At 43.0% G+C, this 16,823-nt stretch overlaps 2 protein-coding genes and 1 pseudogene across 3 annotated transcripts; 2 read left to right on the top strand and 1 right to left on the bottom strand.

The window, feature by feature from the left end:
* The first annotated feature begins 1,916 nt into the window (after positions 1 to 1,916).
* Positions 1,917 to 9,073, top strand: LOC131843202 (poly [ADP-ribose] polymerase tankyrase-1-like; annotated as a pseudogene).
* Positions 9,074 to 9,556: 483 nt separating this feature from the next.
* On the bottom strand, positions 9,557 to 12,613 carry LOC131843197 (NKAP family protein CG6066-like). Of its 2 annotated transcripts, none has more exons than XM_059191812.1 (5): positions 12,111 to 12,613; positions 11,541 to 11,685; positions 10,986 to 11,218; positions 10,162 to 10,411; positions 9,557 to 9,770 (listed from the first exon to the last, which is right to left on the bottom strand). In XM_059191812.1, the coding sequence occupies exons 1-5, from the start codon at positions 12,331 to 12,333 to the stop codon at positions 9,599 to 9,601; spliced, it is 1,023 nt and encodes a 340-aa protein (XP_059047795.1). In that variant the 5' UTR covers positions 12,334 to 12,613; the 3' UTR covers positions 9,557 to 9,598. The 2 variants fall into 2 exon arrangements, with proteins under 2 accessions (XP_059047795.1, XP_059047794.1); XM_059191811.1 differs by having other exon boundaries at positions 10,162 to 10,414; positions 12,111 to 12,611.
* Positions 12,614 to 12,705: 92 nt separating this feature from the next.
* LOC131843198 (transmembrane protein 138-like) lies at positions 12,706 to 16,382 on the top strand. Its single transcript, XM_059191813.1, is given in 5 exon segments — positions 12,706 to 12,945; positions 12,948 to 13,024; positions 13,650 to 13,722; positions 14,733 to 14,904; positions 16,189 to 16,382. Coding segments are annotated over 5 exon segments (480 nt in total). The 5' UTR covers positions 12,706 to 12,894; the 3' UTR covers positions 16,296 to 16,382.
* Positions 16,383 to 16,823: the final 441 nt, after the last annotated feature.

The raw sequence follows: 16,823 nt of genomic DNA, 5'->3' as shown, positions 1-16,823 counted from the left end.
CTCATCACAAGAAGAACAAGCAAGAAACTTGTGTGTTGTTCTTTTAAATAATTTATTCTTACTTACAATTTAAGTTTAAGTGTGTGAATACAAATATTCTGTATGGTGTACCACATAATACATAATATATTAGTTACTAGCTATGCCCGCGGTTTGACTTGCGTGAAGTTTATAGCCTATGTGTTATTCTGATGTATCTAGGCTATAATATTGTAATTTATTAAAAAACCATTCAGTGGTTTTTACGTGAAAGAGTAAGAAACTTCTATCGTTCTAACTTTCGCGTTTATAATATTACTAGCTACTCACCCCGCCTTCGCACGGGTGTACATGTATTATATATATAAACCTTCCTCTTGAATCACTCTATCTATTAAAATAAAACCGCTTCAAAATCCGTTGCGTAGTTTTAAAGATTTAAGCATACATAGGGACGGACAGCGACAGCGACTTTGTTTTATACTATATAATGAAGTAAGATGTAAGAACATTATAATATTAGCAATCTCTAATGACAATGATAATTATATTAATACCTCACTAATGTGTTTTTTACTGTCCAATTGCTTTTTGTATTGTAAGATGGACTTGCAAAAGATGATGACTTAGGCTTTGAAGCCGGCTACCGCAAGGGAAACCCCAAGTAGCGCCCGTGACTTGTGACATGGGTGTAGGTTTAAAAGGCCCTTTTAGAATGCATCAACACTCACTTTCACTACTTGCAGTTTCCCCCCAGGCCCAAATAAGACTGGGATAAACCCATTTCTAATACAATTCACTTCAATATCCAAAACATAACCGGCACGCTCTGCGCTCGTTGAGTGAATGCCGCGGCTCACGCAACGAAAGAGGATTATTCATCTACCGACCTCCGTATTTATAGACCAAAGTTAGTGTAGTAGGTTGGTCTATAAATACTAGATGGCGCTATTTACAATATTCGTAATAATCTTTACATTGGGTACTTCATTAGTACTAAAAACAAACTACCTTCTTTTAATATATTTTTAAAATATCGGATTTTTTCTACAATAATGATGTGAATTCTAACATCATCATCTGCTTCTTCCTTATCCCATTTATTTGGGGTCGGCGTAATATGTTTTTCTCTTCCATTCATATCTATTCGCAGTCATCCCGTTATTTACTCCCTTTCTCACCATATCATCTTTTACACAGTCCATCCATCTCTTTTTCGGTCTTCTTCTACCCTTATAACCATCCACATTCATATGTAACACCGTCCTTAGGATATATATAGATAGGATGTGAATTCTAACAGTATCAAGAAAATTTGTTGGTAGATTTTTTTAGGATACTCCTATCAATAGCTGTAATAAATTTCGGTAGTTATTATATGTTTGATTTTATTAATCCAAATGAAGTATTTTGGTATTCTCAAGACTCGAGTAAAGTTTAAATGTCTGTAATTAGACCTCACGACCTCAATCAGGCCACGTAACTGTTATACAGTTTAAATCTTATTCATTCCCATAATCTTTATCATAATAAAAGCAAGAAAACAACTTGAGCGTCTCTGTAGTATAAGTTGGGCGATGTTAACCACTTTTTATATTATTATCTCATAAACTCAACTTGGTGGAATTTGTGTGAAAGAGCGAGAAAACAACTTATAACTGAACTTGGAAGATGGCGCCACTGTATTATAATGGACGTACGTAAAGTACGAAATAAAATCAATCTCAGTTTCACTATGATAACAGGATCGTAATATACAATTTAAGAATTTGTTTTATATACTGTTTTGTAGCTGCATATAAGTAGACTATTTAAATAAACTAGTATATCATAATATAGTGGCGCCATCTTTATCAGACTTTGTTTAAGTTTCCTCATTTTCATGTCAGTCACAGAGGTTCCTCATGTCAATATGTTTGACATTTGTTTAGCAATTTTTCGCTTTAGTATAAATAACACAACTAAAAGTAATGATATCTGTTGACGTTTGCATATTTAAGCATGAAAATAATCATAGAAGACTAAATTAGAGGTGTTTCTCTAATTATAGTGACCTAAGTAAAGTTCTATGTTCGAGCAAATTATAAAAAGTAAGTATTACAAATCTATCACTTCCGTTCAGAACAGGAAAAGGAAGTGTTATGGCGACAGAATGGTAATCTAGCTTCGAACTCCATATCCTTATCCTGTTATTATTAATCAATAATGCAATGGCGCAAAAGTGTGAAAACACTTTTCTAATGTCTATGCTCCAACAAAATCTAACGAAAACTAAAGCGAAAATATATTATTACTTTAAAGTCGTCCATCTTGATAAGTAAAAATGATGAAAAGAACATTTTATTATAACCAACATACATTTATTGCTGCAATTTTTTTATTTATATCACTACCAAAAATGGTTTCAATAAATTGTGTTCACTACAGAATTTCCTTCTCAGATATTAAAATATATAAGGGACATGTGTATTTAAGTAAATTGTCAATATATACCCATATTTTTTTAATAATGTTGTATGATATGAATGAGTTAAGTACATAATAACACTTAATACAGGTAAAGGGTACTAGTATGTAGTAATGTACTTATTACTTGAGAATCATGAATAAATATGAAATGTTGCTTCGGACACAGGTCTGGCAGTATGACCACTGATCTCTGCACAGATGATGTAGTGGTGCGGATCACAGCTCCACAGATCATATCGGTATGTGAATGACAATAGCAATTGAAATAATTACTTATTGACTCTTATAATGTTACACTAAAAGTTTGGAGGTGTTCGGGTTGCTGTATGTATTTAAATTAAATAATAAACCATATCTTAGACTGACATATAACAAATTTTATTAAAATTACCATTAGCCACTATATAATAAGAAAGTTGTTCCACCATCTTGAATTAATATAGTATTGATAGTGTTGGTGGTCAAACAGTATGGTCCACTGCTTTACATCTGATGGACCCATGACGGTTAGAACAAAATAAAGTATTTCTATTAGTTGTCTAAAAACTAAAGTACAAGCTTTGCTTAGTTTGGGATTAGATTAAGCTATGTGAATTATACTGGTTAATTTTTTTATATCTTCAATGTATGCTACTATTGTGGAATACTGAATACACACAAATAAATAAAATTTAAGTATACGTTTGTAATTTAAAGTTAACAGCTACTTACTAAATGCATATGAAAATATTATACTTTGTCTGTCTGTGTGTTCTTGCTAACCCTGAAAGGGTTGGATCAATTGGGGTGGAACTTTCATTTACCGTTAGCTAATGTTATAAGTATGAACTTAGACTACATCTTTTTTTTATTATATTTTAATTATTAAATCAATTTCACACGGATGAAGTTGCAGGTAACAGCTAGTTAGTGCTATAATACTGGGTGCATTTGTGTTATTTTTTCATGCATGATAATAGAATGGTACACCCGTCCTGCACCATCGGATTACACTGGCAGGGCACCAGTGGTGGTTGATAAGATGATCTTGAGGTCAGGTCAGTTAGTTCATTGTGGCAAATTCACCATTTAACAACGAAGTGCATGGAGACGATTTAATATAGCTATCCATAGTGATCCTGTGGTACTTCACACATATAATTTTCAACCTTCTGCAGGTTGTGCTTCAGCATTAAGATGTATTCTATCTATTTTTGTAATTTCAACAATGGCAGTCGGAGGCAGAGGTAATCGACAGCGGTGGAGTCGCGGGGGTGGGTGGGGGTGCGGGGGGCGGCGCGGGGGCGGTGGGGGCGCGAGTGCACGCGTCGTCTGCCGCCGTGGAGCTGGGCCGCCGGCTGCTGCTGGCCGCGCGCGCCGGGAACACCTCGCTCGTGCTGGACCTCATGGCCAAGGGAGCGCCCTTCACCACCGACTGGGTGTGCAGCCATTACACTTATTACTAAATAGCTACATGATATCTTCTTTTACATGTAATTTAGAGCGATAGGTATGTGTGTGCAGTCGTGACTGTTCGATAATAAGTCACGACTGCACACGCAAACTTCCCGCGATTTTCGGTGTGTATTCTGTGACGCGTAAGTGCGCCAGTTACATTGCACAGCCATACTTAGAAACGCTGCAGAGTACCTACAACCTGCACATGCCGAAGAATGAACGTGACAGCAATGTCCCAATCTCAATATAGTAGTTTGATAGATTTAATAGTGATAAAATCATATTAAGTTTTGAAACGTTCTCGGGGCAATTGTGTAATGACAAGTATGCTTTCGCGTGTTTAGGGTAAACGTTTTCTTTTAATACTTTAATTGGATACATAATTAATTGATGCAAAAACGGGAACGGGCAATCTGCGCGCACGCATATCGTGCTCCTCGTCTGCTTTCACACGCACGTTCATTCCGGCACGAAATTCGAACTGACCGGAGCGTGCGCGTCAATACAGGCATCGTACCGAATCCGATGGTCGTTGCATTGACATGTACGCTCGCACAAAATATCCGGTATCGTAACGAGTGCGGTCGCGGTCAGCTGGGCACGTCCAGCGCTGCGCGGCGGCGGGCGGCGCGCACGCGGACACGTGCGCGGTGCTGCTGCGGGCCGGCATGTCGCGGGACGCGCGCACCAAGGTGGACCGCACGCCGCTGCACCTGGCGGCCTACGGCGGCCACGCGGACGTCGCGCGGCTGCTGCTGGAGCACGGCGCCGCGCCCGACTGCCGCGACATGCTGCGCATGACGCCGCTGCACTGGGCCGCCGCGCGCGGACCCCGCCACGTGGCCGCCGCGCTGCTGCGCCACGGCGCCGACGTCGCCGCCGTCTGCAAGTTCGGCCGCACGCCGCGCTCGCCTGCGCGCGCCCGCCACCCGCACCTGCGCGCGCCCGCCCCACCCGCACCTGCTCGCGCTGCTCGACGCGCACCCGCACCTGCTCGCGCTGCTCGACGCGCACCCGCGCCGCCCGCGCCGCCAGGTACACACGCACTCGCCGGCGCCGGCCCGCGCCGCCAGGTACCGCCTCACTCCGCCGGCGGCCGCCGCCGCGCCGCCACCAGTGCGCTGCTCGACGCGCAGGGACCGCCCGCGCCGCCCGCGCCGCCAGGTACACACTCACTCGCCGGCGGGGCCCCCAGGGACCGCCTCACTCACCAGTGGCGCCCCCAGGGACCGCCTCACTCACCAGTGGCGCCCCCAGGGACCGCCTCACTCACCAGTGGCGCCCCCAGGTACCGCCTCACTCACCAGCGGTACCTCCAAGTACCGCCCTAATTCAACAGGTGTTACACACCGCGCCGACAGACTATACCGAGCGCACGCTCAAACTCAGATATCAACTTCTAATTAAATAACAAAATTAATCAATTTGACTTCGCTTCAACATTTTTTATTCATCTTATGACATGTGGTTTTTATACTCGGCTTCGGATTTATAAATCGTTACGTTTCAGATGATATGCTGCACGACACAAATGAAGCACGACAGATGGAATTTCCCGCGGCACAAAGTAATGTCAGCCAGTAATACCCATTATATCTATTCTATACTTGATTAATGATGTTAATCCAAAATTTACTGCCTTTCAGGAATACAGGAGGTTAAAGTGACCGTACCGAGAGCAGAAAAGCGACCGATCAAGACTGAGGACAACTTGGAGGTATAGTCAACTCGCTCAGCAATGTCGCATTGTTATTACGCGAGGGATAATAAGTAATAAGTCAGCGTTACTTGCAGACGGCCGGGACGGACGGACGCGCACGGGGAGACGGCGGCCGAAGCGTTGCTGCGGCGGCACGGCATCACGCTGCTGCCCGCCGACGACGGCAGCACGGTACTCAGCGCGCTGCAGAGCGGCTGCACCGTAGTCCTCTCCGGTACGTGCCCCCTCTGCACCGTCGTCCTTTCCGGTACGTGCCCCCTCTGCACCGTCGTCCTTTCCGGTACGTGCCCCCTCTGCACCGTCGTCCTTTCCGGTACGTGCCCCCTCTGCACCGTCGTCCTTTCCGGTACGTGCCCCCTCTGCACCCTCGTCCTTTCCGGTACGTGCCCCCTCTGCACCCTCGTCCTTTCCGGTACGTGCCCCCCTTGGTACGTGCCCCCTCTGCACCCTCGTCCTTTCCGGTACGTGCCCCCTCTGCACCCTCGTCCTTTCCGGTACGTGCCCCCTCTGCACCGTCGTCCTTTCCGGTACGTGCCCCCTCTGCACCCTCGTCCTTTCCGGTACGTGCCCCCTCTGCACCCTCGTCCTTTCCGGTACGTGCCCCCTCTGCACCCTCGTCCTTTCCGGTACGTGCCCCCTCTGCACCCTCGTCCTTTCCGGTACGTGCCCCCTCTGCACCCTCGTCCTTTCCGGTACGTGCCCCCTCTGCACCCTCGTCCTTTCCGGTACGTGCCCCCTCCGCACCGTAGTCCTTTCCGGTACGTGCCCCCTCTGCACCCTCGTCCTTTCCGGTACGTGCCCCCTCTGCACCGTCGTCGGTACGTCCATACCGTAACTAATAACTTCCTAGTTATCAACATCACTATTTTCCTTCTAACTAAAGTTTTAAGTACTAAAAGTATAGGTGAGTTAAAACCAAATATAAATAGGTAAGTACTCCAACCAAATACAGGTAATATTTCATTATAATATTTTTTTCATCCTCTCAAATATTAAATAATTATTTTCTGATCACAGATGCAGGAAAGTTAATGTTAAAAGAAAGCGGAACGAAAGAAGCGTCTCAGCCGGCCGCGCCCACGATCGTGAGTAAAGCCGCGTGTCAGCAGAAGGGCGTGGTGCTGACGGCGACGCCCGTGAGGACGCCGCCCAAGCCCGGCGTCAAGATATTCACCATCAACAACAAACTGCTCGCACTACCCAAGGACACCAACAAGTTACCCATCAAGAAGGTGCTCAACACGCAAGACATGCAGGTAACTAGAAATTGGATATTCTGAATGATAATTCCAAAGATATATTTTATTACTAGCTAAAATACTAAATAACCAGTGTAATATATACATACGAGTAGAAACTGTTTCAATTTTCAATATAACTTACGGATATTGTAAACAAAGATTTTATCTTAAAAGTTGTCATATGTAGATCCGCTTAATAGAAATAGTAACACAATTATCCGAATCTTGAGCTATTTAACAGCATATATCACCACTTTTTGTAACACTATTTATTTGTAAACACTTTCTAAATTGTATTTGAAAAATATTACACAAAAATGTGAGCAAAATGAACGACGTTATAAAAAAACTCTATAGTCAATGGTTAAACGAATGTAAGAAAAAAAATAGTTAATTTATTTAATACTGTTCTAAAAACAAGTGACATTTTATTTTAATTATACGAAAACGCGCCAAATTTTTACACCGACAAATGACATCGAACATTTTTTTCAGGCCCTTGGTTTTGTGGCTCTGGATACACTCATTATTTTTGTAGCGACAATGTTGCTGGGCGTATTATTGTAAATAGTGAATAATACAAATTTTAATTATATACAATTTTAATTGGATACAGAATACTTATTTTTAAACTTTCGCCTTTATACTAAATACATTATTATATTTTAAGGGGTTTTGATTTTCGTCAGGCATACTAGTATTTTGTAATCATGTATAATTAATATAGTCGAACAAATCGTAATATTTAATACAATTATTATTTTTTTAATCGTCTGTTATCGGCATCGTCAAGTTAGTGATCACTATGTTTATCTTTTCTCTAAGTTCTATTGGAACAAAGTATCGTTGGTTATATGCTCAGTGATCATAGATCACCATCAAACTAATTTTTAGGGTAATTATAATGTAATTAAGTATAGATTTAAGATCTATTTTTTTTAATAGTTGTTCGATGGCTACAGCTTTTCTCGTAGTATGGTAGTATGTAACGTAAAATAAAGTGTGAAATCATAGATAACAACCATAGCTCACAACTTTTATTGTTTCAAAGCGAAACGTACCAAAAATATTATTATTAAGAAAAAAATGTATATAATACATCTTTGAATGAGGATACTGTAAGCTCTAGTCGTCGATTTGCATACTTAAATAATGTTTGAAATATTTCTTTTCTTTGGTGTTACGTGACCGGCAGGTGGTAAGTTTGGACGCCACGCCGCTGAAGTCGATGCCGACGCCCGTGCGGATAGTGGTCAACAAGGGCGGCGGCAGACTGCCGGCCCCCTCCCCCGCCTCCGCCCCCGCCCCCGCGGTGGTCCCCGACGAGCGCGAGATGCTGCGCGGACAGCTGCGGGCGGCTCGCCGCGCCGCCGCCGGGCTGGCCGCCGAGCTGGCCGCGGCCGCCGAGCTGGCCGCCCCCGCCCCCGCCCCCGCCGGGCTGGCCGCGGCGCCGGGCGCGGCTCGCTGCGAGCCCGCCGCCCCGCACTGACCCCGCCCCCGCCCCCTCCCCCGCCGCCGGGCTGGCCGCCGAGCTGGCCGCGTGCCGGGCGCGGCTCGCACGCTACGAGCCCGCCGCCCCGCCCCCGCCCCCTCCCCCTCCCCCTCCCCCGCCGCCGAGCTGGCCGCGTGCCGGGCGCGGCTCGCACGCTACGAGCCCGCCGCCCCGCCCCCGCCCCCTCCCCCTCCCCCTCCCCCGCCGCCGAGCTGGCCGCGCGCCGGGCGCGGCTCGCTCGCTACGAGCCCGCCGCCCCGCCCTGGCCCGGCCGCCCCCTCCCCCTCCCCCTCCCCCGCCGCCGAGCTGGCCGCGTGCCGGGCGCGGCTCGCACGCTACGAGCCCGCCGCCCCGCCCCCGCCCCCTCCCCCTCCCCCTCCCCCGCCGCCGAGCTGGCCGCGTGCCGGGCGCGGCTCGCACGCTACGAGCCCGCCGCCCCGCGCGAGTGTCCGCGGTGTCTGGAGCTCAGTCGTGTGAGCTGGCGTCGTGCCGGGCGCGCGGCTCGCACGCTACGAGCCCGCCGCCCCGCATTGACCCCGCCCCCGCCCCCTCCCCCTCCCCCTCCCACTCGTGGACGTGCGGACTCACTCAACCCGCACCTTATTCGACAATACCTGCCTTTACACGACACGGTGACACTGACGACCTCGAACGGTTTAGCACACCAGCTTCCGAGGGTCACTCATACGGTACAAATATTTGTATTCATGAGTATGATTGTTTTAGGACAAATAACACAGCCCCACTGGGCGTTTTTTATGTATATATGTTCACCAAAAAAAATTTTCCATCCATGTATTTACACCACAAGCTTTGTTAAGCTCGGGACTAGAGGGCGCTGTGTGTATCGTCCAGGGTTAAAAGCTTATTGTGATTTAGTGCTGGAACGCCAGCGCGAAATCATGAGTGATAGCATTTTACTAATTTTCGTGTACGTGTAAAAGAATCAAATCGTTTTATACTTTTGTACAAATTATATCTTCGTTCGAATCGATTTTTGAATCAAAAATGGATTTATTTTATATTTAGCTCTAAAATAGTTCAGTAAATATGAATCACATCACCGACCCGTTCTTAGAACATCTCATGCGTGTGATGGGTTCACGTTTACTGACAAATAAGTGAAGGTTAAAGTTTATAGTTCTCGATCTTTGTTAATGGCTGACCAGACATGTCATGTAAAAAATATTATTGTTGTAAAATAAAAGATATTTCTCGAGTGTGGTGTTATTTATTACAATACGAATATCACGAGTAGAGTCATGTGTCCCGGCGTTGCGCGCGCGCCTGCAGCACGTCCCTGAACTGCGAGAGGATGGCGTTCTCCCTCTTGGCGCGCTCCTCCTTGCTGAAGGCGGCGAGAGCTCGTTTCTCGTCCGCTGAATATATCTGGTTCTCCTTGCGGATACGCACGGCCTCCATGCGGCGATGTCTATAAACATACAATTTAATTTTTATTTATTTGGATCTTAATAAAATAGTTAAATAGATACATTTCGTATAGTTACACTTTGTTTGATTTGAAAGGAATACGTTTCTTGTAAGTTCTTTTCATCTCGAACTTACGGTAGATTTGACATATCATAAGAGTCTGTAATAGACCTACATGAATAAAGATATTAAAAAAGAAAAAAATAAATTGATGGTTAACTACGTAAAATAAAGTATACTATAATAGGTGGATACTAGCTAGCAATTCAGGAGAATGCAGACAATTCAACATGATATAATATAGTCAATACGACGTTTACTATCTCACTCTTTTTAAAGTAATATTATATTAGTCGGCCTGTGAGCGTGTGCGTGTGGACGTGGGTACGTGCCTGCTGCCGCTCATGACGTATCCGACGGCCTCGTAGGAGGCGATCTCGTCGGAGGTGAGTCCGATCTCCCCGCGGCGCGGGATGCGCTTGCCCTCCGCGACGTAGGCGGCCATGGCGGCGCCCTCGCCGGGCAGCAGGGCGCGCCCGAAGTCCCGCGCCGCCAGCGCCGGCCCGGCCCGCGGCACGGGGCCCGGCTCCTCCTCCGCCGCGCCCGCACTCCACGACCGGCCACCCGGAACGCTTTCCACTTCTTCTGGAAATAGAGCACCTCAATTACATCTCTTCATCTGGTCTCTACTTTACAGTCATCGATATTAAGCCCAATATTACTTTTGCAGTACCCTTATACCCTCACCATTGTAACGTTATATATGATAATTTGATGATGTGCTGAGATGTCGCTACATAATTTATTGTTTATTGTGATATCTAAGTAATAAGTATACGGGTGAGATTATTGTACTATTTATTGTACATTAGTAAACTTATTGGAAAGTGTGCTACATTAGTAATGCGTCGTAACATGTCGAATGTTGATAGAAATATTATAAGTGTAGGCACACTCTGATCCAATAGAACTTACATAAAAGATTACACAAACAGTAAAATCACTAACCCACCAAAATCAATATGAATCTAAAATATCAGACAAGGTGGCTTTACTGCCCTTGTGTTGTACCTTGTGACTGTAAACCCTTTTGCCTTGATTAATATCTTAAAATTTTATTATATTCAAAAATTCAAATTTCATTTATTCAAATAAATAGAGATTACTAATATTATTACACTTTCTCATCAACAAACATAAGGCAATATTAACTTACTTCCCTTTTCCACCCAAACCTCCTCTTCAGAGCTGGAATCGGAATCACTACTTGAATTCTTAGATTTCTTTTTTGCTTTTTTCCGAGCCTTTTTAACTTTCTTTAATTTCTTTTTCAGTTTCTTTAATTTCTGTTTTGTATCTTTTTCTTTTGTTTTATCTTTTGACTTCTTGCTTTTCTTTTTCTCTTTGCCACCATTTGTGATATCTGTCTGAGATGTCTCATCTTCTGAACTGAAAAGCAGAAAAATATAATTTGTATCTTTTTGCCATTAGACAATTAAATCAACTATCTAATTAAAAAGAAAAGTATAATTAAAGTAAGTAATAAAACTAATGAAAAGTCAGTCTGTCATGAAACTGAATATTATCCCAAAGATTTCATGAATTTGAATTCAGGCAACTTTCCATGAAATTGGTTCAACCTCTTGAGTCTGCCATATTCTCATCTTTCTAATTGACAAAATTGAATTCAAACACTTGCAATACCAAATCCAGGACACCTCGAATGCCCTACACAAGTTTAGCAAACAGCAATTAATAAGAATGTACTCACTCAGGTCTCGTGGGTGACTTGCCCCATACTGAGGAGACACCAATTTGACCAATTCGCTCCCGCTCCTCTCTCCTCGCGTCTAGAAATTCTTCCTCTTGTGGTTTATATCTACCTCTTGGTCCCACGCCACCACTACTGCCTAAACCTGTGATGCACATAAAGAACCTTTAGTAATAGCCCTAGACGATGTACACAGTGCTATCTACTCCCAAACTAATAAGCCTTGTAATATGGATATACTAATAATTTATTAGAAACTAGCTACTCAAACCAGCTTCTTAACGCTAATAACTTCACAAAAAATAATAATGGGATAAATATGCCATGTTTCCCATCAACAATACACTAATATAAGAGGCGAAATTATTGTTAGTAGGGGAGACTAGTGACCTCCATGTGATCCTCATAGTTCCTTTGCAATGAGGTATTTGACCTGACTCATCTTGTTATCTATTCATCTGGTCATCATTCACTGGTGCCCCGCCAGCGTATTCCATTAGCGTAATTGGGCAGTATTTTTTTCTTATCAACCTAATAAATAAATTAATATTTATAATAAGACAAACATACCACCACCCAGACCGCCCCCCGAGTACTCTTTGTGGGAATTGTGGCCATAATTTCTGTCACGAGTCTTGCTCTGATCCCGGTATCTGTCCCGGCCACGCTCGTGCTCCTTGTAACGATCTCGGCTGTGGTCGCGTCGCTCGCGGTCTCGACTTCTGTGCCTTTCGCGGCTCCGAGACCTGTGGCGGTCACTACTGTGACGGTTACGATCATGATCTCCTGCCATTGTTGTACTATAAAGCCATTTTTATGAATAACACGCTATGTACGTTGATTCTATTTACATTTTATTCTGGTTACTGAAAAGTAATTTGTATATTAAATTGTAAACAACACTAAACTTGACACACTAGAGATACTTAGATATTTAGTTTTATAATTGTTATATAAAATGACTGTTTCGGAAATAATAACACAATCATTTACTACTACAATAAATTAATTGAAGTAAACAAAATAATTTTATGATTTGATGTTGCATGTAATATTGTAATATTAAGTGACAGAAGGACGTCATGTCAACTATTGACAATGACAGTAAAGCACCTTATTTATTACCTAGAAGCACAGATCAGACGGATTCATTCAAAGAGTAAAGTAAATATACCAAAAGGAAAACAGACTGCTTGATCTGTATTTCTTTATTTGTCAATAAAATATAATTTCATTTGAAAATTTATGAAATTTAATCAATATAAAAACGAAAAATAACAAACCATTATAATAATGAATGTTGACTTTAATCAAAACTATAAAGTAAAATAATCACATAATTTATTTTGTTACAATGAAGTTGTCAACGCCTAGATATTCGTTTTGTTTGTTTTTCCAACTTCTTTTTTTATGTTTTTGGACTTATTATTTAATTGTATCAGTTTATTTCCACGTAGTCGTGATGGGCTTCTCGTTTTGTTCATGTAAGTAAACACCAAGCAATCAGAAACGTACGCTTCTATTCCCAATTCAAAATTCCATCGGAAAAAAGCAAGCGGTACTTTAAATTGTAATGGTAGACTGATATTTTTTTTTATACTACTATATAGTGGCAAACGAGCATACAGCCCATGTGATGGTAAATGGTTACCGTAGCCTATGGACGCCTGAAACAGCAAGGGTGTAGCGTGCGTGTCGCTGACCCTTAAGAAACCTTAATGTACCCTTCTTGAAAACCCCATGCTGTAGTCTCTAGAGAAATCCTCGGTAGGTAGTTCATTCCACAATCTAAGTGTACGCGGGAGGAAGCTCCTCTGAAACCGCGCTATCCGAGACCACTTGGGTTCCAGCGTGTGGGGATGAAATCCCTGTCGATGGTGTGTGGTGCACGGTAAAATGTAGCCGTAGGCATCATGTGCCCAGATAACAAGGACAATTTACAGTGCCTTTGACTACCCCAACTGAGATAATAATTGTAAGAGCATGATTATAATATAATAGTAATAGCCAAAAATTTCTTCCCAACAACCTTTGCCTATAGGAGAAACCACTGGTCTGTTACAGATGTTGAACTTGGTTTATTGTAGAATCAATATGTTATTATTTCAGATTCCAGGACCTGTTTCTTATACTGTCTATCACTGCAATGCTGATGACCTTCTTCTCAACATATTTATTTCAAGTGAGATTATACAAGTTTTAATAGGTTTTTGTATAATTTACATGTAAGATAGTTCATTTAATGGGAGATAACTGTTATTTATGGACATGCAAATACGTATGGTTCTGTGTTTGTATATGTTTATTTATGTTATATGTTTATGTATGTTTTACATGCACAATGGCCGAAATAAGAAGCTAATTGCGGAAAATAGAGTCCAACTTACATACAAACATGTTCATGTTATGTTCTTTGTGGTTTACATTTCTCATGTTCCTTTAGCCTATATGCAGGCCCATATTTAATATAATCATTCTAATACTCCATCTTTTTTTTATGAAAAAACTAGGTACTAGCCCCTGCTTCGCCCGGGCGTATTATACATATAAACCTTCCTCTAGAATCACTCTATCTATTAAAAAAACATCTCCAAATTCTGTTGGATAGTTTTAAAGATTTAAGCACACATAGGGACGGACAGACAGCAACATAGATTTTGTTTTATACTATGTAGTGATGCATTTCAATTGTAGTAGATGTATGATGTAGTATCTTATTGCTGAGATACCATCAAGACTCTTGACGATATGAAGTATGACAACCAACTTCATATTTGTTTTTCTCGCAGATTTGTTAGGAAATATGTAATACAATGTTAATTAATTAACATATAACAGCTTGATGTGTTTCACACAGTTGACATGTGTATTACACATTGTGATAGTTAAGTGAGTAGTGTGCTTAGTGTTTTTTTATGGATGATAATGGAATGGTACACCTGCCTGCGCTAACGGTTTATGCTGGCGGGGCACCAGTGAAGGGTGATAAGATGAGCATAAGGTCAGGTCAATTAGCCCATTGTGACAAATTCACTAAGAATTTATCACAATGGTTTCCAGGGGGAACCGCATGGAGGTCAACCTGACATGGTACATTGTTAGCAATGGGATTATCAATCTACATTACTAACAACGTGTGAGCCACGTGTGACGGGTGTGGTGTGGTGTGGTGTGGTGTGGTGTGGTGTGCAGGCTGGTCTGGTGGGCGTGCTGGTGCGCAGGTTCGGTGCGTGGGGCGCGGCGGCGGCGTCGTACGCGGCGGCCAGCGTGGCGCTGCACGCGGCCTGGTTGCTGCACAAGTGGCCGCGCGCAGACGCTGTCTCCCCGCCGCTACTCATACTGCTCTTCACTGTGCACAGATGCCGTATGTACACCATCTTATTTCCTATAGACGACAGTAGAATGGTGCACTCGCGTACGCTAACGGTTTACGCTGGCGGGGCACCAGTGGAGGATGATAAGATGAACATGAGGTCAGGTCCGTTACCCCAACATGATGGTTTCAGGAGAAACGCATGGAGGTCAATCTACCATGGTATATTGCTAGCAATAGGGTCAACAGTCCGCACTAAATTCTCGCCTCAGATTAGTCAATGCAATTTGCTGTTTAATATAAAAAAAATCCTAATTACAATATTAGATACCTATATTTATCGTAACTACCCTACGTAAGTACGTACCCTTCTAGTAAGTTATAAAAATACCTCTTAAAATAATAAACACCTATAAATGCCTAAAGCATGTTAGTGGTATGATTATAGGGGCTTTATTGTCGTTTTATTGTATATATAATAAGTATTTTATTGTAATAAAAGTAATTTACAGACAAATAAAGTAATGAAGAACAGTATAAAAAAATGAGTGATCAGAACTACAATAGTTTAGAAGAATGTCTGCAGAAGCCGTTTTTGTAGATAGTTTTTCCCGCGCAAACGCAACACGCCACAGATTCACAATTTTGCACGGCGCGTAGCCGCAGTAGGATGACGAGTGCGTCATGGCAGTATGTGCGATATTAATACTATGAGTATAACAAGCCTATTATTAGTACCCTTCTTGGATAAAGCACGCAAGCATCTCTCAGTAAAAAACTAAAAATCTATTATCATTTTAAATTAGTCAACTTACTTATGATGATGGGCTATGCTCGAAGTTACTCTGCGTGATCGAATCAGAAATGAGGAGATCCGCAGAAGAACCAGAGTGACCGATATAGCCCGAAGAATTGCGACTTTGAAGTGGCAATGGGCAGGGCACATAGCTCGTAGGACAGATGGCCGTTGGGACAGTAAAGTCCTCGAGTGGCGACCACGGACCGGAAGACGCAGCGTGGGAAGCCTCCAGCAAGGTGGACCGACGATCTGGTCAAGATCGTTGGAAGGCATTGGATGCGAGCAGCGCAGGATCGATCGTCGTGGAGATCTTTGGGGGAGGCCTATGTCCAGCAGTGGACGTCTTCCGGGCTGCGATGATGATGATGATGATGATTTATGATGATAATTAATTCTAAATATTACCAGGGCATTGTGTTTTTATAATGCCTTTATTTCCTATCATGTCTATAGACTATAGACGGGCCTTCAATATATTCACCATACCATAAACATGGCTCCTTAATTTGCAAATCAGATTGTGAAAATATTTGCAGTGTCACCCTGGTATTACTTCTTCTACAAGCGGGCGGCGCTGCGCGTGAGCGACCCGCGGTTCTACGAGGACATGGACTGGATCAACCACCAGCTGCAGACACATTGAACGACCCTCTGGACACGGCTTCCTTCGCGACACAACTGATATTACCCTCATTTGATTATCTATAAATAAGTATGTTTCTAGTCAATGAAGATCTCTATTAAAATAAAACATTCCAATATAGTTGTGTTATTCATTATTCATATGTAAATATCCCTCTCAGGACTTTTATAGCTTTAATCTTCCACTTTTTTTTTTCGGACTACTCTAATGATATTGGCCGCAGCTGACCTTTCAGCTTCACCGGTCGTTAGGGGGCGAGTGCAGGTGGCACTCCAAACCAAAGGAAGGACTTATGGAGCGGCTGAAGACCAACTCCTGCCTGACGGATACGACTTTAGTCTAAGGTACTAGGGGTTCGAACCTCGGCTCAGGCCGTCGTAATATCGATCCCCGTTTGAATTTGACGGGGGATCGATCGGAGGGGTCTTCAACATAATATTTTTATTTTAAACATTATTCTTATTATATCTATTATCGCCTTGTCTTATGTACTATCTCTATTTTAGCTAAATATGTATTTATGTATAT

The sequence above is a fragment of the Achroia grisella genome, unplaced genomic scaffold, assembly GCF_030625045.1.
Source record: "Achroia grisella isolate CSIRO2021 unplaced genomic scaffold, CSIRO_AGI_Agris_v1 utg2870, whole genome shotgun sequence".
Classification (NCBI taxonomy): domain Eukaryota; kingdom Metazoa; phylum Arthropoda; class Insecta; order Lepidoptera; family Pyralidae; genus Achroia; species Achroia grisella.
The sequence above is the reverse complement of the archived record's forward strand: the minus strand, read 5'-3'. Positions and strand labels throughout refer to the sequence as shown.

Excerpts from the sequence above, each read along its gene's own strand:
- LOC131843197 (XM_059191811.1), bottom strand. The coding sequence starts at position 12,333 with ATGGCAGGAGATCATGATCGTAACCGTCACAGTAGTGACCGCCACAGG. Across the intron at positions 11,686-12,110 it reads GGGGGGCGGTCTGGGTGGTG|GTTTAGGCAGTAGTGGTGGC; the intron begins GTATGTTTGTCT and ends TGTGCATCACAG. Across the intron at positions 10,415-10,985 it reads GGTTTGGGTGGAAAAGGGAA|AAGAAGTGGAAAGCGTTCCG; the intron begins GTAAGTTAATAT and ends CTCTATTTCCAG.